The sequence below is a fragment of the Equus asinus genome, chromosome 2, assembly GCF_041296235.1.
Source record: "Equus asinus isolate D_3611 breed Donkey chromosome 2, EquAss-T2T_v2, whole genome shotgun sequence".
NCBI lineage: Eukaryota > Metazoa > Chordata > Mammalia > Perissodactyla > Equidae > Equus > Equus asinus.
Genome location: NC_091791.1, coordinates 61,714,117 through 61,737,621, shown reverse-complemented (window position 1 = coordinate 61,737,621; position 23,505 = coordinate 61,714,117). Strand labels below are relative to the sequence as shown.

At 41.1% G+C, this 23,505-nt stretch overlaps 2 protein-coding genes across 6 annotated transcripts in view; one reads left to right on the top strand and one right to left on the bottom strand.

Annotated features, from left to right (window-relative positions):
- Window positions 1-1,215: 1,215 nt before the first annotated feature.
- DNAJC9 (DnaJ heat shock protein family (Hsp40) member C9) lies at window positions 1,216-8,526 on the top strand. The gene is made up of 5 exons (XM_014858894.3): window positions 1,216-3,411; window positions 3,586-3,726; window positions 4,633-4,887; window positions 6,757-6,843; window positions 7,206-8,526. The coding sequence occupies exons 1-5, from the start codon at window positions 3,232-3,234 to the stop codon at window positions 7,326-7,328; spliced, it is 786 nt and encodes a 261-aa protein (XP_014714380.1). The 5' UTR covers window positions 1,216-3,231; the 3' UTR covers window positions 7,329-8,526.
- A 371-nt stretch (window positions 8,527-8,897) lies between these two features.
- The window catches only part of FAM149B1 (family with sequence similarity 149 member B1), a 68,022-nt gene continuing 53,414 nt past the window's right edge, over window positions 8,898-23,505 (bottom strand). For 4 of the 5 annotated variants that reach the window (XM_014858882.3, XM_044756975.2, XM_070490140.1 and 1 more), the window contains 7 exons: window positions 21,059-21,183; window positions 19,327-19,433; window positions 15,891-16,115; window positions 14,291-14,414; window positions 13,939-14,064; window positions 10,885-10,963; window positions 8,898-9,744 (listed from right to left, as the gene is read on the bottom strand). In XM_014858882.3, the coding sequence (XP_014714368.3) occupies window positions 9,662-9,744; window positions 10,885-10,963; window positions 13,939-14,064; window positions 14,291-14,414; window positions 15,891-16,115; window positions 19,327-19,433; window positions 21,059-21,183 (869 nt within the window). In that variant the 3' untranslated portion in view covers window positions 8,898-9,661. The remainder of the gene's footprint in view (window positions 9,745-10,884; window positions 10,964-13,938; window positions 14,065-14,290; window positions 14,415-15,890; window positions 16,116-19,326; window positions 19,434-21,058; window positions 21,184-23,505) is intronic. The other variant, XM_014858883.3, reaches the window with a different exon arrangement.

The window sequence follows — 23,505 nt, the reverse complement described above, 5'->3', positions numbered from 1 at the left end:
CCTATGCTCTTCTGGCCTGTCCTCAGCAGGGCCCAGGGAGAGATTTGTCTGACGTAGAGCTTGGTCTAGGTACTAATTTGCTTTTTTAGCCTTCGTCTGGGGAAAGACAGTGGCTGTGGGGTGGGTTGTACTTTTGGATTGGGCCCTAGGTCTCTTGGACAACTTTACAATCTGCTGCCTTCTACGACATTCCTGTTTCGAAGCCCCCAGTTAGCATGTCCAGGGCCTATCCAAGTAGTTCCTTCCGTAATCATTTACGGTCATCCTCCCAGCTCAAGAACACGGTTACTTCGCTTATTGTTTTTGTAATTGCAGATTTATATTGTCTTGCTTGACACATAATGTTAAATTTACAAAGGTAGGTTTGCTATGGGTGTAATAGCCTACTTTCAGGCTATAACAGCCTACTTTTCTTTTTTTTTGGAAGATTATCCTTGAGCTAACGTCTGCCTCCAATCGTCCTCTTTTTTGCTGAGGAACACTGGCCCTGAGCTAACATCCATGCCCGTCGTCTTCTACTTTATATGTGGGACACCTGCCACAGCATGGCTGGACAGGCGGTGTGTAGGTCCGCACCCAGGATCTAAAGCAGCAAAGCCCGGGGGCCGGCCCGGTGGCGCAGCGGTTAAGTTCGCACGTTCCGCTTCTCGGCGGCCCGGGGTTCGCTGGTTCGGATCCCGGGTGCGGACATGGCACTGCTTGGCAGCCATGCTGTGGTAGGCGTCCCACGTATAAACTAGAGGAAGATGGGCACGGATGTTAGCTCAGAGCCAGGCTTCCTCAGCAAAAAGAGGAGGACTGGCAGTAGTTAGCTGAGGGCTAATCTTCCTCCAAAAAAAAAAAAAAAAAAAAAAAATAAAGCAGCAAAGCCCGGGCCACCGAAGCAGAATGTGTGAACTTAACCGCTATGCCACTGGCTGGCCCCAAAGGCTTACTTTTTAAGAATGAAAAATTGCAAGAAAGCTAATATTGTGAAGTCCCTACATACATTCTAGGCCCTTTACAAACAAAGTTACTTGTGAGGATTATAAGGTATCATGAAAGTAGGTGGGATTATTTCCATTTTATAGATGGGGAAGCTGAGATTCAGAGGTGGAAGCTTGCCCTAGGCCACATAGTTTCAATATTGAGCAGAGCTAAGATTCAGACGCCAGTGTGCCTACCTGGAGGGCTGGAGAGCCTTTTCTAACATATTGGTGGTGGGGGTTGGAGGGTGGAAGTAGGGGGGGAGCATAAGCAAAGATGAGGAGCTTTTCAAAAATCACCTTAAAAAGTCAATGATAGAATCAAGTTTAGGTATCATGAGTTTGGTAATACAAATGACTGGCTGTGCCAAAAAACCCAAAATAATTACATTATTTATACTCCGTCAGAACCACAGGATTCTACAACCACAAGCATGGATTAGATGGTTTTAGTGCACACTCTAGATGATACAGATTTCAAATTCTGGTGGAAGACTAGAATATAGGAAATGTATAGAGATTTTAAAGTCCTATCAATGTACCAACTTACTTTATTCTCTAGTTTTTATATTCTGAGAACAATTACCAGCCACTTCAAATTCTGAGGTCATCAACGCTTCCCTCAGGGTTGTCACTGGCTGGCTTCCACTTGCTTTGCAGAAACTTTGAAGGCAGTGTAGGCAAAGAGCAACTGACTTTGCTGGGTGTAATCTTGGATCTGGGAAAGAGAAATGCTTTGAAAACCAAAAGAATTCTGGCAATTTATTTATTTATTTGAGGACGATTAGCCCTGAGCTAACTGCTGTCAATCCTCCCCTTTTTTTTCTGCTGAGGAAGACTGGCCCTGAGCTAACATTTGCTGCCAATCCTCCTCTTTTTTTTTTGGCTGAGGAAGACTGGCCCTGAGCTAACATCCGTGCCCATCTTCTTCTACTTTATATGTGGGACGCCTACCACAGCATGGCATGCCAAGCAGTGCCACGTCCACACCTGGGATCCACACCAGTGAACCTCGGGCCGCCAGACGCGGAATGTGCTCACTTAACCTCTGCGCCACTGGGCCGGCCCTGAATTCTGGCAATTTAAAAGATATTAATCTACCCTGGAGAGTTTGAGGTCTTTGGAGAAGCTTTAATTGGTAGAACAGAGGGAGAATGTGATTCTGAAAAGTATTGACCAGTGAGGGGAACTGATGTGAAATGGATTAAGGTAAGGTATTATTTTGAGCTACTGAGTTTCTGCCAACTCAAGTACTCACTTTTTGCCCTGGTCTTTCCTTTGTCTAAGATCTGTATACCCGTTTCTTTTGTGAGCTCATTCTCTCCCTGATTTCCAGAGTTTTCTCTAGCCCTAGCCTTGCTTTGGATCTCCAGGCCCAGATTTCTCACCATGTCTTTGATAATTGCATCAGCCTATCTTGCTACCACCCAACATGCTCAAACTCAGCTCTGCACTTTAGAAAACATTTAAAATTTTTTGAAAGAGCCTTTGCTTCAGTAACTTGTATATTTATTAAGGTGAGAGTTTGGGTCATGTTATCTCCAAAATGGAAGGTGATTCAGGAGCTGGAGGGTGAATGGGAATGAGTCTAATGTCAAATCTATAAATACTATCAGATAAAGAATTTTTAAAAGGCGAGTATTTTGTGTTTTTTGTTAGGCTTTTTTCTTGGAGGGCTCAAGGGAAGTATCTACCTAGCAATCCCAACCTGTAGGTTGCAAAATTATTTGGGCCTTAGTGCTCTGTGTACTCTTGTTATGGTCATCTTTGAAAAAAGAACAAATCTATTTAACCATGAGGTTGAACCATGTGAAACTGCCAAATGCCATGTTACACCGTTTTTTACTTAAAAACAAAACAGCAGTGGATAGGTTCAACCTAATATGGACGTGCCATATATTACTGAATGAGCTTCGGGGCTGGGACCCTGAGGAGAGGACGGGCGCCGGATTGCCGGACTGAGTGGAGGAGAGGTCGCGGCGGCAGCTGGGATACCCTTGCGTCCTCCGCAGGATGAGCTTCCCGCGCTGGGAGAGACCTGGGCCGCCAGCTCCGCCCCGCTGCCTTCCACGCCTACGCAGGGCTGGCCGCGCCCCATTTTGCAGCCGCCGTAAAGCGCAGCGCTTTCGCCCCGCCCCTTCCCGCGCTTGTGACTGGCGCCCTGGGCTGTCTACGCGGGAAAAGGAAGCGGTGCGGAGCTCTAGGCGGTGCTTCTGGGGCAGGCAGCTTTTCCCCGGCCGCCGCCTGCTCCGCGCCTCTGCCGACCATGGGGCTGCTGGAACTGTGCGAGGAAGTGTTCGGCACCGCCGACCTTTACCGGGTGTTGGGCGTGGGACGCGAGGCTTCGGACGGCGAGGTCCGACGCGGATACCACAAGGTGTCCCTGCAGGTGCACCCGGACCGGGTGGGTGACGGCGACAAGGAGGACGCCACCCGTCGCTTCCAGGTACGCGAGTCCCCGCACCACCGAACGCCCGGGCTTCTCTCCGTCTTCTGGCCGCCCGGCCCTGCCCCGGTGGAGTGCGCTAAACCCAACCTGGAGTTTTCTAATCTTTATTTCTCGCGGCGCGGTTCTTAGTGAGAGGTGCAGGGGTGAGTTTTGGATACTGTTTCCTCGCAGATCCTCGGGAAAGTCTATTCCGTTCTAAGTGACAAGGAGCAGAGAGCACTGTACGATGAGCAGGGAACTGTGGACGAGGATTCGGATGTGCTCAAGCAAGATCGGGACTGGGAGGCGTATTGGAGGTTACTCTTTAAAAAGGTAGAAGACGGGAGATTTATTTGTGACTATTCCCATCATTCATTCGACAAACAATTATTGAATGCCTCTAAAGCCTTGCATTTTGTTCTGTAGGGGTGAGGAATTTGTCCTCGAAAGGTAGATAAATATATATACATACGTATAGGCATTTCTCAGGAGGTATACGTGTAACTTTTTGAAAAGCAGATCTGTTTAACCCGTTAGGTTGAACCCACGGTGTATGTGTGTATATATACATACATGCCCGCACGCACACTCTTACTGAAATGGGTCTTCAATTTCCTGTTGGAGAGTTGATTGTAGTGAAAGGGGGGGATTTAGTTTTTTACAAGATATGCTTTATTTTACATATCCAAATGTAAGTCGTGAGTATTTTTCTGGGTCTCTTCCCACCTTTGGAAACTTCACTTAAATTTTTCTGGTCCATAGTTTTACAGTTGTGAAGATTGGACCACAGAGACCTCTGGAAAAGCTTTGTCAGAGAAAATTTGGTTCCTTGCAACAGTTTCAATTCAAGCAACTAGTATTTGGGGAGAAACATTTCAACATCTAAATCTAGTTTTATTAGTATAGTATTTGTTTATTTATTTGCAGGGGAAGATTCACCCTAAGCTAACATGTTGCCAATCTTCGTCCCTTTTTTTTCCTTTTTTCTCCGCCCTACCCCCAAAGCCTCAGTACATAGTTGTGTATGGTTCTAAGTTCTTTTGGTTCTTTTATGTGAGCCGCTGCCACAGCATGGCTACTGACTGACCTGGTGGTGTGGTTCTGCACCTGGAAACTGAATCCAGCTACCGAAGCAGAGCGTGCTGAACTTTAACCACTAGGCCAGCAGGGCTGGCTCACTATACCTTTTATTTAAAATAAAATTCTCAAATTTAAAGCATATGTCTCGTATTTGTTCAGATATCTCTAGAAGACATTCAAGCTTTTGAAAAGACATACAAAGGTTCTGAAGAAGAGCTGGCTGATATTAAACAGGCCTATCTGGACTTCAGGGGTGACATGGATCAGATTATGGAGTCTGTGCTGTGTGTGCAGTACACAGAGGAATCCAGAATAAGGAACATTATTCAGCAAGCCATTGATGCTGGAGAAGTCCCATCCTATAATGCTTTTGTCAAAGAATCAAAGCAAAAGATGAATGCAAGGAAAAGGAGGGTAAGATTTTGAATGCTATTTATTTATATTTCGACTGTATACAAAAAGAATTTGAGGATGTTTACAATAATGGAAATATATTTGAGACTGCTGAAATAAGGATAAGGGTTAACTTGTTATCTAGTTCTCATCTAGTAAAATGAGCATACCAGTTCAGCTGGAGCAACTATTTTTTCCTGGTATATTGTACACAAGGGGATTTTACTACGTGGATTGTTTAAATAATATCATCTTAAAGTAACATTGATATATTCTTCATATGGGCCAAATTCTTGTAGCTTCGCTGAGGCATTCTTCCGGAGATAAAGTAATGGCTAGACAGTGATACAGATGAGTTGGCTAGACAATGGTTCTCACTCTGTTACGGGGTGGAGTCAGTGCGACAGAGACTGTGTCTTAACACAGATTCTTTTCCTCTTGCCCAGACTGATTCTTGAGTTGGACCCAGAATATACATTTTTTAAAGAAACGATTTAGTTCATTTTGTTGAAGGTGTCTTTCCAAACACTTTGAGGAGCACATTTGTGGAGAATCAGAGATTGTGGCCTGTGTGTCCTTTATACCTATATTAAACTGTGGAATTGGTGAGGTAGGGATGATGGCAAGGGGAAGGAACTTAAGGACAGCTGGGGTTCTGGAAGGGAGTAAATTCAAGGTACCAAACATCTGTGCCTCTAGTCTTTTGGGGAAGACACTGGTACCGAAGTGACCATTGCCTCAACCTGGTTTGCATAATGGGAGCTCCGTGGAGAGCAGACAGTGTACGATTTTAGATACTAAAGTAGTACCTTATTTTGTTTGGCTGAATTGGGGGTGGAGGTAGGTGTGCAGCTTTTAGATATAAGATAGAAGGGAAAGCTCGTGTGTGTGTGTGGGTGTGTCTATGTATGTATGTGTAGTTGAGAGAAGTGGAATGTGTATCAAGATCATCATTTTGCCTCATAGGCTACATCTGTTTAGACTCAAGCTGACAGTTTTAAGTTGGTAATCATTTTCTTGGGCGCAACTGAGCACACCTGTTTTCATTAATAGGCTATTAGTTTGAGAAACTTGCCTAGAGTTTGGAGGGGGATGGTTTTGAGAGAGACTCCAGCAAACCTGGGGAGGAGTGAATACAATATTTAAAGAAATAAATTGAATAGAAACACTGAGAGACAATAGAAACTGTCTCTCTGTATTGGAGTAATAAGCTCCTAATGTATCATTATTCTCAGTATTAATAGTATTCATTGTTATTTAGAAAGTTCACTGGAGGTTGAGGCCTCTTATAGTCTTAGTTGTTGCCCTGAAGGAAAGAACAAACTTACTAACTTTCCCAAGGTATTTTTGTGGTATTTTGGAATCAGCGCCCTAGGGAAATTTGACAAAAGAAGGTGGCTTTGAAATCAGGTGAAGAAAGGTTAAAACTGAATTTCTTACCATTTATTCTGACTACTTGGGGAATTTTAAACCAGGTTGCTCTCAAGGCTGCCACCAGTCACATGTAAATTGGGTTTCCAGATGAGGAATCTGAGGTGCCTGTATCCTGGCAGCATTTTTGAGGGCATCCTTAGTTAAGTGACCTTTCCTAGCTCTCCTAGCATTTTGTTTTCCTTCCTGCCACCAGGTGGTTTATGAATACTAATCTACTTTGCTACCCCTAGCAAGTAGAAATGGGGAAGACTCAGAAATGCTTATTGGAAACAGAGGGTCTACTACTTGCTGTCAGCAGTGTTGCGTTTTAATGAATGACGTATTTATGTAATTTTATCCTTTTTATCTATATAATCCTCAAATTGCAAAGGTCTCACAGATTTGCTTTTGTGAAAGAGGGTGTATTTTTAGCATTTGCCTGGTTGCCAAGGAGTCTCACTTGAGTTTCTGTTTTAGGCTCAAGAAGAGGCTAAAGAAGCAGAAAAGAGCAGGAAGGAGTTGGGGCTTGATGAAGGAGTAGATAACTTGAAAGCAGTCATTCAGGTAAGCTTGGCAGGTTGTGAAGGTTGCCACCACTTCTTTCATGTTCTGATTCCTCCTGCTAAGATTTTCTTTGGAGTGTATGTATAGTGTTGTGGGTATTTCGTTTTCTTCCTTTAAGACAGAATTCACATACCATGTATTCATCCTTTTAAAGTGAACAAGTCAATGGTTTTTAGTATATTCATCAAGTTGTACAAGCATCGACACTAATTCCAGAACATTCTTATCACCCTGAAAGGAAACTCCTTGCCCATTAGCAGTAACTCCCCTTTCTCCCCACTAGCCCCTGGCAACCACTAAGTACTCTTGTCTCTATGGATAGTCTTGTGTTTTGAAAACTTGTGTTTTAACTTCTCAAACAGAGAAGACAAAAGGATCGGCAAAAGGAAATGGACAGTTTTCTGGCTCAGATGGAAGCAAAGTACTGCAAACCTTCCAAAGGAGGAGGAGGGAAAAAGGCAGCTCTCAAGAAAGAAAAGAAATAATGGAATTTTCTCTTCAGAAGTCCTCAGGTGTTCATTGGTGCCATTGCAGGCAAGGAGTCAACCCAAGCCGTGAGAAAAGTTGTCTTTCCCGTCCAAATTATATTCAGATTGACTATGTAAACTAAGCAGAATCTCTCAACCTGATCCTAGTGTATCCTAGAAATCCCCTGACATTCTGTGAGGTCCTTACATGAAGGAATTTGGTGTAGTGGTCATTGAGGGAAAAGGCAGAGTGTGGTATACTTTCTGACAGTACTTGCCTCTATGGATCTTCTGTACAAGGAACTCTGTCTACAATGCGAGTCTTCCTTTAGGAGTTGTCATTTTGCCACACAGGAATGAGCTACAGAATATTTGCAGTGATGTGTTTATTAGAACAGGTACTCTACCTAGCTGGAATGCCTCAAAACACTTGCCAGACATCTGTCTTCCAAATACTTGCCAGTTTGCTTTCAGTCTTAGTATTCTTTCTTTTCACTCAACCAGGTTTTGTACTCTTTGCTTGTATTATAGGAGAAACAGGTGTTCAGGTTACTTCAAGCATCTTTGTAAGACTTACACGTGATTAAATAAACAAGTAAAAAATGAGTTTAGTTCTTTTTAAATGATCACTGGGATCATTTAAAATATGATCTAGAAAAAATATGAATGGTGTTTAGGATAGAGAAGAGAGAAGAAAAGTAGTCCTAGTTGGTGTTACCGTAGATAGACCGGTTTAAGGAGCATAAAGAGATGTTGTGGTCCTGCCTGTAACTACTGAATGTCTTTAGGCAGGTCACTGAGCATGTCTGAATTTGTTTCATCATCTATAAAAGGGTAATAAAGTTGGGCTAAATGTCTTCTTAGAGGCCCCTGCTGACTCTTAACTCTAACTTTGAAAGGCAAGCTGTTTGATCCAATGGTTTGTTGTCATGCATTCATGGTATTGATTTGTGAAAATAGTACAGAGATTTTCATTTATATTCAGTTGAATTGGTATGCATTCATTAGAATACATGCAAATATTTTAGGGATTGTTGAACTTAAAATCTCTGATATGTAGACTAGTATATTTAATACCATATGCATAAAACAAGCCTTCTGTTACTGAGCTTTGTGTATCATAATTTATCTGAACTAAGTACATGGCATGTTTTTGGTTTGTGATTACAAACAGGTTAAAAAATACTCTTTAATTATATTAAAAATATTTAATGCAGGTTGTTTGAAGCATCTGTTTTCATATGATAGCATTAGAACACTATGATATAATTTAAAAGTTACCCCAAATTATGATCATTTGAATTTATCCACTCTGAATATTAACAATAAGATCTAAACTGGTATGATCATCAAAATTAAAGTTCAAGGAAATTGAAATAAAATAAATTTAAGCCATAGTTAAAACCTTTGCTGCATTCATGATTGCACTCAGGAAAAGCTCCATGGTAAAATCAGAAGAAGGCCAGAGTTCTCTACTTCTGCTCTTAGGATATGTTTATACTGGACTAATTGCCAGGGTTTCTGAAGTTGTAAGCATTGCATCTTGCTGACTCACTAGTAGAAAGATTCTATAAATTTTTTAATTGACTTTCTTAGAGCTACAGGAGAAAATCTGGCAAAGTGAGCTTAATATTTGGGGGAAAAACATGACCACTAAAGTACTTTAAGAAGAAGTATAACCTGATATCAAGCAGGTATTGTGAGGTTGAGTTGTCCTGTCTGAAAAAAACATGCATTATGATTTATTACAGAAGTTACTTTACATCAGTGCTCAACATTTATGCCTTTAGTTACTCCTTCCATCTCTATCTGCCTATGGGATTGGACAGCTCAAGAGACAGCTTTAAGAATGACATCTGTTTGATGAGTAGCTCAGCTTTTTGACAGCACTATCTATCTCCCAAAAATGACTTCAAACTGAGTACAGCACCCCAGAAATCAGTACAGGCAGAAGTATTCCAAAGCCAGTGGTGACTTAATGCTATTAATTGCTGTTTTTTGTGTATGTCTGGTCTCATAGATCCTATAATAATTGATCTGATCGTTGTTAACAGACAACATGAGCAATGGTTTGGGGGTAATTATTCATTTGTTACATCGTTGGGTACAAGCTTTACTGTCCAGTGGAACAAGGTTAACTTATGCTGAAAGACGACAATAACTGGAGATACAAACAGTACTCATGTAATCTTTGGCAGATATTCTGTTTTTTTTCTCAGTTGAACTAAAAGAACTCTTCAGGAAGATGGTTTCAAGTTGTCTCTTGTGTACACGCTCTGCATCATGAGATAACTGAACACTGATTCACGAAATCTTCCCATGTGTTTCCAGGAGCCTGAAGCAGGTTCTTCTCATTTGCCTTCTGGTCCCTGCCTGGTTCTAGAGACTGGTCCACCTCTGTTTTGAGATTTTGTAGACCCATGTAACTGAGGACCTGTCAGACAAAGATGACATCATAGGGTGTAACATTAGTAGACATTCTAGATTTGGTAATCTCAAGTTCATATCTAAGGGCTTTTTTGTTCCAATTATCAGTTGGACTTTAAATTTGGAGACCGGGACTACTTAGTAAAGTATATATTTACCAAGGCTATAAAAACCACATTTGCATATTTTTGTCATGTAAAAACAAAAAAGTTTATATTAAGATATGAAAGCAGTGACCTAGTTTTAGAGAAGAACCCACTAACTGAAGACTAAAATAGTCTGTTTCACTTACCTAAATGTTACACTAGTTACATGTGACCATCAACATGGCTGATGTAATAACGAGCTCAGAGGCAGCATTGCTTCTCTATGAGGAGTGATGCAAGAATAGAACCCACTGAAAGCATTCAAACGCTACCAAATAGTGCTGCTAGGAATTGAACTAAGAGAATTTATTTGGACTAAGAGATGGTTTGAGGCAGATTACTTTTTAATGTACTTGCTGATTAATCTCATTAATAGGAAACATTTCAACTGCCCAATACTTCTAAATTTCATCTACAGCATAATGAGAATGACCCTGATGGTGGTGAGAAGACAATTATAAGAATTCAGACATCCTTAAATTTTCTCCCATCACTCCTATGAAAATAGAATCTATAGAATATAACTTGGAAATCAAAAAAATTAATGGCATAGAATCAGACTCAGCATATCTTAACATTTTAAAGTTTCTTTTCTTTCCTTGGCCTAGCAGGTTAACTGACCAAAGCAGTTTAATCTATAGCTATATGGATTTTGCCTACATAATAAAATCCAGGCAGTGTTTGAATGTTATGAAAACAACTTAATTGGCTTACAGTTTTTGGATTAAAGAAAAAGTACTATTTATTTGGCAGACTGGTGAGAAGTTAATTTACACATGAGAAAACAGAAATCTGGAACTTTTTGGCTCTGAGCAATAGAGCCCTCCTCTATCTTTTTATTATATCCCATCTTCCAAAATGAATTTGAAGTGATTAACAAAATGTAGGAAAATGAAACATAATAAAATCCAGAGGAAGGGAAAATAAACTTAGGAAAAAATAAGACAAAAGTAGGGTCTTAACGTAGCCACATAGTAGTAAAATAAGAGCCATGGCCCCACCTGTCCCTGCAGATCCCCTGCTAGGTCGGGCCTGATGAGGATATTCAACAGCACATGAACGACGATACTGTGTATCCGGCTGAAAAAGAGAAAAAATGAGACACTTCTTACAGTGTGACTTCTCCCAAAGGATAATACATTGGTAGGTTCACAAGGGAAAACCTTGAAATTGGACAATAATATAAACGGCATCGTTTGCCAATCTGAGGGACAAGTTGGCTGAGTGCACTCTGTTATATTCCATGTGAAAAATCCCAAGCCAGAGGCTCACAAAGCCATTTGTCAACTTGTAAAAATTGTAAGTTCTACAACTTTAAAATATGCCTTTAAGAAAATCTTAGCATTTATAAATTCAGATGGTTGAATATTTCTAAATATAATTGGCTGCCAAGGGATTTTTCCCCCATTTCTATTACCTGCTGTTTAAAACAACAGAACAGAGCCTTTTCAGCAACATTGAAACACCCATGACTTTACCTCCATACTTGAAATGTGACCCAACATGAAATTCAGACATAGCAAAATTACCTCATGGAATTTAAAGATTTTTAAAATCAGACTGAAATATTAAAATGCAAATATCGAAAAAAGAGCTATTAATGTCATCCCACTGATGCTTCCAGAATAAAACACATCCCTCTCAGTTCCCTGTCAGAGCACTGGATTAAGGAGATTTCAGGAATATTTTTCTGGTGAAGCTTCATGTTTTTGATCAGGGGTCAGCAAACGTATTTTTTGTAGAGGGCCAGATAGTAAATATCTTAGGCTTTGTGGTACATACTGTCATTGCACCTACTCACCTCTGCTCTTGTAGTGGGAAAGCAGCCATAGACAGTACATAAGTGAATGAGCGTGGTGGCTGTCTGCTCTAATAAAACTTTGTTTACAAAAACAGGCAGTAAGCCAAACGGCCCGTGAACCATAGTTTGCTGACCCCTATTCTAGATGAGAGCACCAAGGAGCAGAGTGCTATTCTGGCAGTGCCAGGCACAGGACTCAGATCCAGTGCTCTTAGTTACATTGAGTTACTGACTCCTTTGTCATGACAGCAAATTGGGAGAGAAATGGCTAAGGCAAGAAATTTTTACTTTTGTTATTGTTATAAAAATCTGAAAAAGAAGAAATTTTGAAATGTGTTTAGTTTTATTTCTAAGGCAATCAAAAATTAAATGTGCAGTAGACAATCTAGCTATAGAATATAATCATCAAACACTAAATGTCCTGGATCAGATTATGAGAAGACAAATTTAATAGAGGTTCTCAAACTTCCTAGGATTCACACTGAGTAAGAATCAGAAGTGCTCACATTTCCTTTTTGCCCTTGTTTTTGGTAAATCTCCCCCTAAATCAAGCCTCCTGAGGTCTACTGGGTTGAATAGTATCTCCCCCAAAATTTATGTCCACCTGGAACTGTGAATGTGACTTTATTTAGAAAAATGATCTTTGCAGATGTAATCAAGTTAAGATGAAGTCATGCTGGATTAGGGTGGGCCCTAAATTCAATGACTGGTATCTTTATAAGAGGGAAATTTGGACAGAGACATGGAGGAAGGCCATGTGAAGAGAGGCAGAAACTGAGTGATGCAGCTGCAAGCCAAGGAATGCCAAGGATTGCTGGCAACCATCAGAAGCTAGAAAAGAGGCAAGAAAAGATTCTTCCCTAGAGCTTGCAGAGGCAACATGGCTCTGCTGACATCTTGATTTTGGACTTCTAGGTTCTGGAACTAAGAGAATAAATTTCTATTGTTTTAAACCACCCAATTTGTGGTCATCTGTTATGGCAGCCCTAGGAAACTAATAAAATGTCCCATTCATTTATTAGTCTCACCACTCTGCTAGTGGAGGAAAGATTGTACAGTGCTTCAGGCTGATACAGTTCAAGTGTTATGAGTTGGGATAAGTGAGTGGCTTATCTCAACTGCAAACACCACCATTCTGACAACTGGTATAGGATGTGGAGCCCTGGTTCCTGGGCACTAAGTGTGGCCCCAGCCACTTCCCCAGGCTCTCCAAGCCTTCTTCCCACAAAGCAAATGAGGTGGAGCAGAGCTCCTGGTCTACAATTGGGCAAGGTCAGTGCATGACCTCCAATCTCCCAACCAGGTTTTTTCTGTTACTTGTTTAAAAGTAAAAGGGCTAGTGGGCCCGCCCTGGTGCAGTGGTTAAGTTTGGCGTGCTTCACTTTGGCAGCCCAAGTTCTCAGGTTCAGATCTCAGGCGTAGACCTACACCACTCATCAGCTACACTACTCGTCAGCCATTCTGTGTTGGTGGCCCACATACAAAATAGAGGAGGATTGGCACAGATGTTAGCTCAGAGTGAATCTTGCTCAGAAAGAAAAAAAAAAAAAGTAAAAGGGCTACTAAATGCACATTAAAGATTTTATTTATTTATTTATTTTCCCCAAAGCCCCCCGGTACATAGCTGTACATTCTTTGTTGTGGGTCCCTCTAGTTGTGGCATGCGGGACGCTGCCCCAGCGTGGCCCGACGAGCAGTGCCAAGTCTGCGCCCAGGACCCGAACCAACGAAACACTGGGCCGCTTGCAGCGGAGCGCGTGAACTTAACCCCTCGGCCACGGGGCCAGCCCCAAAATGCACATTAAATGGTAAGGCAATGTCAGCATTTGAAACACCAATAAAAAAAATGAAAGTCCTGATTCACCTATCCACCAGTCTACATCATAATATGTGATACCACTTTTCATGTAACTCCATAAAAGCAGCGTTAGAGAATGAAGTTATACTAATCTGATGGGGTAATGCACTGGAGTTTAACTTTCTTTTGCTTATTTTCAGAAATAACTTTAAATTCTTTAGAATTTGTAATTTATATATAAGGCATTTTTACCTTATTCTTTTTACAAGTTAAAAGAATGAGTGGCAGAGACCCATTAGAATTTCAACAAAATGTACTTAGAACACTATTTTTGTTAGAACCTCAACTTTTATTCTTGGTTGATTCAGCCACTATGTAAAGTCTTAAGTCTGCTGAAACTAGGTTTTTTTCTTTCCCCAACTATCAAGACCATAGAGGAAGTAAATGTCACTCTACCAAAAATGACTGAGTTGTGTTGGGCCTGGAGAAAAAGTCAGGTAAAAGGAGCCTCTCCTGGGGCTGCTGATGGTTAGGCTCATCCACCACTGCGCTTCGAGCTCGACTGGAATCACCATGGGTTTTCTGTAGAGGAGTTAAAAATTACAGAAAAAGTTTAAACAATTTGTAGTGGGAACTGTGCATATATGGTAACTGCAGGCCAAGCAGCTCCAGTTCCATTGCCATAAATTAGAGTTCAGTTTGTACTTTTAACAAAACATAGTATAAATCAAGACCAGAATACAGATCATGCAGAATTACTGCCCATGAGGTTTTAAGCACATGGAACGGCAACAGGAAAGAGACATACCATTTGCCTTTGTGGCCCCACAGTGCTCAAGTGTTCCACTTCAGCTGTGCCAATAGGTGGCAGCAGATTATTTCGACTCAGAGGCATTGGTGAGGGAGAGGAGAGCGATTCGGCTGCCAAGGGGCTGCAGATCCCACCAGCGAATACCAAGATAAGAAAACACAGAGTTATAACAATACAAGAAAACTGATTAGAATCAAATAAATGAAGCAGGTGAGTTTAATGTCATGCACAGAAAGCTTTAAAGCTGTTTACATTTTTAAGTAAAGAGATCTCAATGAGAAGATTTTGGAAAATTAAGAGTTTTGGGCTTTTTTCATAGTATTTTCTGATTTTTGTTGAAACCTTATCCTGGGCACACAGCAGAGGTTGACCCTTTCTCTCACAGAGAACTGGAATAAAACAATTTTCCCTATCTGGTGTTGCACTTCTCTGCCAACTATGGATTTGTAACTTCACATCTGATGGAATTCTCCAGCTCTAGGCTTTATGGTTGTCCTTTTCACTTTATTATAATCACTATAATTCCCAGGTAAAGTTCCTAAACTTTCATTTACTTCCATGGAATTTGGAGCAGTTTGCAGTATTACTCATATCCGAGACAGTAACTGAAACTGAAGGGTATTTTCATGTTCCGGAAGAAACAAAGCAACCTATTTTTCCACTTTGAAAAAAGTACTGTCGGAAGGAATAAGACATTAATTATACATCAAGACCACTTATCCCCCCAAATGAATTAATCTATAGATGTATTGGTGTAGATATAGCTATAAAAACATAATAAAGTGAAAGGTGAACCTTGGTGTCCTGACAAAGATTTTTGGTGGTTTTGGACATCTCGTTTAGTGAGTCTATTGGGATAAATTATAACAAGAAACTGAAAAATCAAAATCAAGAAATAACATGTTGGGAGAGAAATATAGTGACATGCTTAATTTAGAAGCTGAATTCAAAACGCAGTTATGGCCTTATTATCTCATATCCTTGATCATAGTATTAGAAATCAACAACTAAAGAAAGAATTTTATTCAAAAAATTGGCTCCTAGGTATTTTTTGCACAATGTTGTTCAGAGTGTCTAGTGAATGAAGGGTGAGAAAAGAGAAAATATTTTCAGTGTTATTTCCTAAGAAGTGCTAAGGGACATTTTTCCTGGTACATAAGCAAGTACATATCTGATGTTATAAAGTTTTCATTGCCAGTGAGATAAGCAGATCTCAATGGTACAGAAAAATATGAAAGGAGAATTAATTATTATTTTGGGGTGAATTTCACTGAGTATGTTCCCACTAAGGAAAATGTTTAATAAAATACATATATCTTTTATTCTTTTGGTAAATCGCACTGAAGTATTCCAGCCAACATTTTATTTGTAGAAATATAAATCTTTAGCTAAATCAACAGAAAGATCCAGTATCTGTGTTTCATTCAAATTTAACCCCATCGTTTTCTGTATTGGATTTAAACAAGTGAACATCATAAAAATATGTAATGATTAGTTTCTAGGCATGTATTTCAATCTTATATTTAAAATCACCCTCTATGTGACATTCTTCTTTAGTTTTACCACAGTTTCTAGAAATTCTGCTTTTGAAACCTACACTCGGGATCCTCTGAGGATTTCTTCCACAGGTCTTGGCGTTCCAGCACGTGAATGGCTTGTGCTTATGGGATGAAGGGTACGTGGTGGGGGGTTGCGTCTCCTGGCGGACTGCACTGTATATGACAGAGATGATGTACTAAGCTCCAGGGCTCGATTTGGCCAATTTCGGGTTGAAAGGATGGTACTGGACCCAGGCCTCATTAGTAGCTTGTCATCAAGATCTCTAGTGGCCAAATCAGAAACCCACAGTGAAATCAAGATTGCTGTGTATAAGGAGACAGGACTCAAAGAGTAAAAAGACTTAGACTATAAAATACATTCAAGGGAGAAAAAAGCAAAAGTAAAAACTGTTCAATAAGTAACTTAGTTTCTAGAAGTTACATAATCTAGCTCAGGCATGAGAATGCATTCTTAAAAGGACATTTCAGTCATACACATAATTTATTAGAATGGAGATTTGCAAAAGCAAGTCCATTATTCACCTGCCATCACAGTCACTCCGTCAGTTACTAGTGAAGACTAACCTGAAGAGTACCTACTCCAAAGTGCTTCCCAAAAGTTTATCTCAGGGACTGAGATTCTTACTGTATTTGAGGCATTCTTTTTTTTTTTTTTTTAATTTTTTCTCTTCTCTTAAGCTATTTTTTTTTAAGATTTTTAAAATTTTTCCTTTTTCTCCCCAAAGCCCCCCCGGTACATAGTTGTATATTTTTAGTTGTGGGTCCTTCTAGTTGTGGCATGTGGGATGCTGCCTCAGCGTGGCTTGATGAGCGGTGCCATGTCCGCGCCCAGGATCCGAACTGGCGAAACCCCTGGGCTGCGGAAGCGGAGCACGAGAACTCAACCACTCGGCCCTGGGGCCGGCCCCTGAGGCATTCTTTTGTGCTGAAGGAATGTCACCAGAAAGAGTTGAAAGGCAAATATTGCTACTTGAGAGCAGTGTAGCACCAGTGTGGCTCCCACTGCAGAGATTAAAATGCTAAGCTAGTTGGAGCCTGCAGGGGTAGGGGTGTGGGTTCCTTGGAAAGCTGGGAGCAGGCAAGGGGTCCAGAGCCTTGTGCTGCTCAGGGCAGCAGGACCACAGTGGATCCCCATTTGCGTAAACAAGTGTGAAATACAACGCTTTTCTGGAATTACTTTGTTAATAAAATACTATGCCCAAACAGTTGAGTAGCTTAAACTCTGCCCTACAGATCTAGCGCTTTTTTTTTTTTTTAAAGATTTTATTTTTTCCTTTTTCTCCCCAAAGCCCCCCCGTACATAGTTGTGTATTCTTCGTTGTGGGTTCCTCTAGTTGTGGCATGTGGGACGCTGCCTCAGCGTGGTCTAGACGAGCAGTGCCATGTCCGTGCCCAGGATTCGAACCGACGAAACACTGGGCCGCCTGCAGCGGAGCGCGCGAACTTAACCACTCGGCCACGGGGCCAGCCCCCAGATCCAGCGCTTTTTAAAAAGCAGATGAGGGCCAGCCTGGTGGCGCAGCGGTTAAGTTCGCACGTTCCGCTTCTCAGCAGCCCGGGGTTCGCCAGTTCAGATCCTGGGTGCGGACATGGCACTGCTTGGCATGCCATGCTGTGGTAGGCGTCCCACATATAAAGTAGAGGAAGATGGGCACGGATGTTAGCTCAGGGCCAGGCTTCCTCAGAAAAAAAGAGGATGACTGGCAGTACTTAGCTCAGGGCAAATCTTCCTCAAAAAACCAAAAAGAAAAGCAGATGAGAGGACATTTGACTCTATTGTAAGGCACTTAAGAGACAGTATTTGCACAGTGAAGTGGAAGGAAAGTGAAAGAATAAAGCTCTGCCATGTGCTCTTTTGGCTTTTAGCAAGTTCCTCAACCTTTCAGGCCACTTTGGTGTCCTCTAGTGCAAAATATGCCTCCATGTTTGGAGGACTCGGAAGGGGAAAATGCCTGTCAAGGAATAGCTAAACCTTGAGCATTACTCATATGAGATTTTTCTGGTCTTCCTACCTCCCTAACCATTCACTTAGACCTTTTCTTTACACGCCCTGCTTTCTAATTACAAAAGGTTTAGGTCTTAGCTGCTCTATGCTCTTGTCTATTTTGTCCTCTGGACTGCTCATTCACAATTCTGGATTCGATTATCACCTCTAGTCAGGTGGCTTCTAGATCAATCTCCAGATCTGACGTCTTCCATATTTCCAGCGAGATGGCACATCATTGTAAACTCAACAACACCCCAAACCAAACTCACCTTTCCCCACCAAACAAGCTTCCCTTGAGCTTGAAATCTCAGAGCTGACTTTGACTCTCCTATTGTTTATAGAATTTGATTTCTTTTACAGTATCTCCTAAAATATTTCATTCCTTTTATATCCTTTGCTACAACCTGAGTACAGACCCTTAGCAGCTCATGCTTGAACTCCTGCATTAGACTCCTTACCTTCAGTCCTTCCTGCTTGATTCAATCTATGTTCTATTGCTGTGAAATCTTTCAAATTCCTGATTTAAATATATGTGCTCCCCAAGTGAAACTCATACATTGCTAGTGGGAGTATAAAACAGTGCAATTACTTTGAAAAACTGTATGGAAGTTTATTATAAAATTAAGCATACACTCACCTATCCTATGACACTTTCACTTGTAGATCTTGAACCAAGAAAAATGAAACCATAGTCCACAAAAAAACCTGTGCAAGAATATTTATAGTGCCTTTATGCATAACAACCCCAACCTGGAAGCAGCCCAAGTGTTCATTAACAGAAGAATGGGTAAACAAATTGTAATGTATTCTTACAACAGAATACTACTTGGCAATAAAAGAGAAAGTCACATGCAACGACATGGATGGATCTCAAAAACATGGCATTCAAAACCCTCACAGTCTGGTCCCATCCTTCATTAATTTCATAGGATCTTCTTTCCCACTAATTACACCGTGGTCTATTTTAATTCTAGAAGACTGTCAATGATCTTTGGTCAGAAGCATGAAAGTCCTGGCCTATCTCTTCCTATCCTACTATAGCAAAAATGGTCTGCTTTCTCTTCTAAATATTTTGATTTTTCCCATCTCCAAATCTTTCCCAAACCATTCCTCGTACCAGAATAGCCTTGCTGCTCTTTTCTGCTTATCCAAACTCCCATCTTTCAAGGACAAGTTCAAAACCTACACTTACCCACCAAAATGCCTCCCTTCTTTGGGGCTGCCATAGCACTCACTTGGTACCACACACTTGGCACTCATTCACAAAAATGCCCTAGGTCTCTTTTTACCCATGTGTCTCTTCTCTTTCCAGTTATATTACCAGCTCCTTGAGGGTGGAGACCATTTCCCTTAGATGTTTTTACTCCCCAGATGTCTCTGTGGTTGCTTAGGAGGTACTCAATACATGCACGTTGATTGACTGACTTTGCTTTCCTTTTATTTCTCAGTGATCTATTTAAACTTTATTAAAATTTTATACTTCTTACAGGAGCTTGTCCATTAGGGAGAGATTTCTTGGCTGTAGAGGCATCCCATGAACCAAGAGACCATTCACATTTGGCTGATGACCACTTGCTGCTTGACAGAGACTCATCTACATGTCAAAAGAAGATGTTACTCATTATTTGTTGTTGAAGATACCTGCTTGGTTTCCCAACTTTGCCAAAAGTTAATATTTCTAAATGCATTTTTATCCTATGCCTTAATTTTTTGTAACATCTTGGCCAGTGGCCCAGCTAGGGCCCCAAGTCCACTGTCAAGATGACAGAGTCCTTTCTTCTTCATTTCTAAATGACTGCAAGTGGGGGAATTCTGATCAACCCAGATGAAAGCAATTAGCCACTCTCATAGAAGAGAGAGGGTCTTTATTATTATCATTATTATTCACATTACATTAGAAAAGAAAACACAAAATATGGAAGAAAAAATAAGTGGAAACTCTAACATAATCTCTTTCACCATCACACAATTCTACACTCTGCACAGACTAATCCCTTCTCCTTCATTAACCCCTGGAGCAGTCAGCTCTCAATGATAACCTAAATTCTGAAGATTGTTTATTAGAGGAGAAAATTTTATTTGTTCTAATGTTAGCAGGATTTAATCTTACTTGGACTGACATCACCACCTTAGAAGCCTGTTTATTTTCTCTCTCAGGTCATCAGTTAAGTGTCCTTTCTGGTCATTTCCTCCTCTGCCACAGCATGCATTTTTCTCCTACTTTCTCTCAAGAATATTTGGATTAATGCTTTTCCTTCCTTTGATCATTAACAACCAGAACCATTTACGTTAACTACTCAGGGCTTAGGCTACCTAAACCATAGCCAAACCAGTTAACATGTAGAAGTATTTTATTACCACCAAAGGAACATAGTTCACCTGATTTATCCTCCAGGGCCTTATTAATTTTATTTTTAAATAACCCTTTTGTAAATCCAGCTGCACAGTATCTGGCCAGTATACCAATAAAGCAAATACTTGATCTGGTAGTAGATCAGGGTTGATGAACATAGCCCAAGGATTAGAATCCTCCTTTCCTTTCTTTTTTCTCCTCTCCACCCCCACTACTTTGCCACAAGTCACACTGGGAAACTATCATGTAGGAACTAGGACTACATAAATCATTACACAGGGATGAGACCAGGTTCATCAGCCTTCTGCAAGAAATGGCCATCTTAATGCTTGTCCACAGACTTAATTGAGACCAATTTCTCCTATCTGGTTTCTCTTTTACAGTTGGGTTATGAGTACTAAACATCCAAAAGGCAAAAAAGTCAACAGATTCAAATATTAAAAATTAAACAAAAACCAGGTAGACTGAGATAAGAGAAAAAAGGAAAGAGTGAAAAGGAGAAATTCAAAGGAGAGAATGTTAATTAAGGCCATAGCAAATTGGAGATTGGTACCTCTTTTCATTGTATCCTTCATTCTTCCCAAAACAGACTTAGGCTGACCACATAGTTGATTCTAGCCTGCACACCTTACGGATGCCTTTTCAAAAGAGCTGACTGAGAATTACCTATCAACCTTAATTGGCTATTAATTTTTTAAACTGAAATTAAACCTATCAATACAAAGTCACTGGGATTATTGTGATAAACACATAACAGAAAACAAAATTGAGTCATAAATAATACAATTAAGGCAAATAACTCTGAGCAAACTTCCTCTGGCAAGAACAGTCCTAGGTTCTCCAATACATTCCCCTGTGGGGCTTACCGGATTAGAGGTGATGGACAGCACCTTAGACTGTGGCACTCGAGGTAAGACCAAAGGTTGTGGTTCACTCAGCACACAGGGGCTTTCTGAAGCTGGTCTGGTGATTGCAACATTACTCTCATCATCTAAGCAAAGGAACAGAATCTATTATCCATGGGTATCTTCACACCCATGGCAACAGTACTGTGAAAAAAATTCTCCCCTGAGAAGAATTCATAATTTCAAGCTAGGCTTCACTCATCTGTGCAGCCCAATTTCATACCACCTGCATGGTTCAAGAAAACTCCTCAAACCGGGAATTTAGTTTAAAGTGGTTTCCCAGGCTAACAATGCCTATTGGTACCTGGCAGCAGGAAAAGCAAAAGACCTCTAGAGCAAAGGTGTCCAACAGAACAACCAGAGTTGATGGAAATGTTCTACATATGTGCTGTCCAATATAATGGCCTCTGTGGCTATGGAGCACTTAAAATTTAGCTAGTGTGATTGAGGAACAAAATTTTAAATTTTATTTGATTTTAATTAAAATTTAAATAGCCACATGTACTATTGACTAGTGTATCGGACAGTGTAGCTCTAGGGAAACCTTCAGATCATTAATCCAGGCTTCAAAGAACTCCCATACATAAAGTTGCAAGATTAAAATCCACTTAAAAATCATACAATCCACAAAGAAACAAGACACTTTGAGAAAGAGCAAGCAGAAACAACATATCAGCAAAGACTTGAGAAATTAGAATTATTAGGTGCAGAATGTAAAACAAATGAAGCAATTGAAAATATGAGTACAGACTAAGACAAAAATGACCAAGCAGATTCAAAAAAGAAAAAAACGAAAGAACTAAAAAACTCAGCAGAGGGGGGCTGGCCCCGTGGCCGAGCAGTTAAGTTCGCGCACTCCGCTGCAGGCGGCCCAGTGTTTCATTGGTTCGAATCCTGGGCGCGGACATGACACTGCTCATCAAACCACGCTGAGGCAGCGTCCCACATGCCACAACTAGAAGGACCCACATCGAAGAATATACAACTATGTACCGGGGGGCTTTGGGGAGAAAAAGGAAAAAATAAAATCTTTAAAAAAAAATAAAAAAACTCAGCAGAGGGCTGGCCTGGTGGTGCAGCAGTTAAGTGTGCACATTCTGCTTCCGCGGCCTGGGATTCACTGGTTCAGGGCTTGGGATTTGCCGGTTGAAATCCCAGGTGCAGACATGGCACTGCTTGGCAAGCCACGCTGTGGCAGGCATCCCACATATAAAGTAGAGGAAGATGGGCACAGATGTTAGCTCAGGGGAGTCTTCCTCAGCAAAAAGAGGAGGATTGCCAGCAGATGTTAGCTCAGGGCTAATCTTCCTCAAAAAAGAAAAAAAAAAGAAAACTCTGAAGCAATAATGGCTGAAAACTTTCCAAACAATAAAACGACAGATCCAAAAAGCTCAACAAACTCCAAGCAGAAGTAAATTGAAGAAAATTACATCAGAACACATCATAATCAGAGTGACGTCAGCAACATGGCGGCATGAGTGCACCAGGGACTCTCTCCCCTCCAAATTACAACCAAAAAGAGCAACTGCTTTCCAACCAAAAAAGAAATCTTAACAAGAGAAATCGTCAGAGGCCCACAGCAGCCAAATGACAAAGTGCGGAGAGGCTGGAGCCCCCCTTGGAGGAGCTGGAATGGGGTAAGAGAGAACTTCATTCCTTCCCCTAGAGACTGGGATTGCTGCCAGGGGCGAGGGAAAGAGTCGGGGAGGGGCCGCACATCAAGGGATCATTGAGAACTCCCACTGCCCGTGCAGTGGAAACCCTCTAATGGGGGACAGCTTTCACGTGGGGAAACCCCAGCAAGCCAGGGCCCCAGGAGACCAGAGAGCGAGTTGATCGGAATTGAGGTCGCTGTGCAGGAGAAAGTGCTCCTCCTCCGGCAACCCGTGCTGCCTGCCACCATGGTGGCTGAAGGTGGAGGGCTAAGAATGCGTGGCTCTTGACCCCCATCTAGTGACGACAGGCTGTAACTGCTACCGAAAAATAGCATCATGCACAAAAACTGCTCCTCTACCATCCAGCAATTTATAAGAGCTCCAGTCCAAAAGGAAAACAATAAAAACACACAAGTATGTCCTAAGGAATTGGAAATAGATAAACTAAGTGAAGATGACTTCAAAACAGCTATCATCAAAATGCTCAATGAGATAAAGGGAAATATAGAGAAACAAGTCAACGAGCTCTGGAGTTACTTCACAAAAGAGATTGAAACTATAAAGAAGAATCAATCACAAATACTACAGATGAAAAATACAATGGATCAGATAAGACAGAATACGGATTCCCTGAATGACCGTGTAGACACCATAGAGGAGCAAATTAGCATAATCGAAGATAGACAGGCAGAATGGCTCCAGACAGAGGAAGAAAGAGAACTAAGAATTAAAAAAACTGAGGAGGATCTCTGA

Excerpts from the sequence above, each read along its gene's own strand:
- DNAJC9 (XM_014858894.3), top strand. The coding sequence starts at position 3,232 with ATGGGGCTGCTGGAACTGTGCGAGGAAGTGTTCGGCACCGCCGACCTT. Across the intron at positions 3,727-4,632 it reads GGAGGTTACTCTTTAAAAAG|ATATCTCTAGAAGACATTCA; the intron begins GTAGAAGACGGG and ends GTATTTGTTCAG. Across the intron at positions 6,844-7,205 it reads ACTTGAAAGCAGTCATTCAG|AGAAGACAAAAGGATCGGCA; the intron begins GTAAGCTTGGCA and ends CTTCTCAAACAG.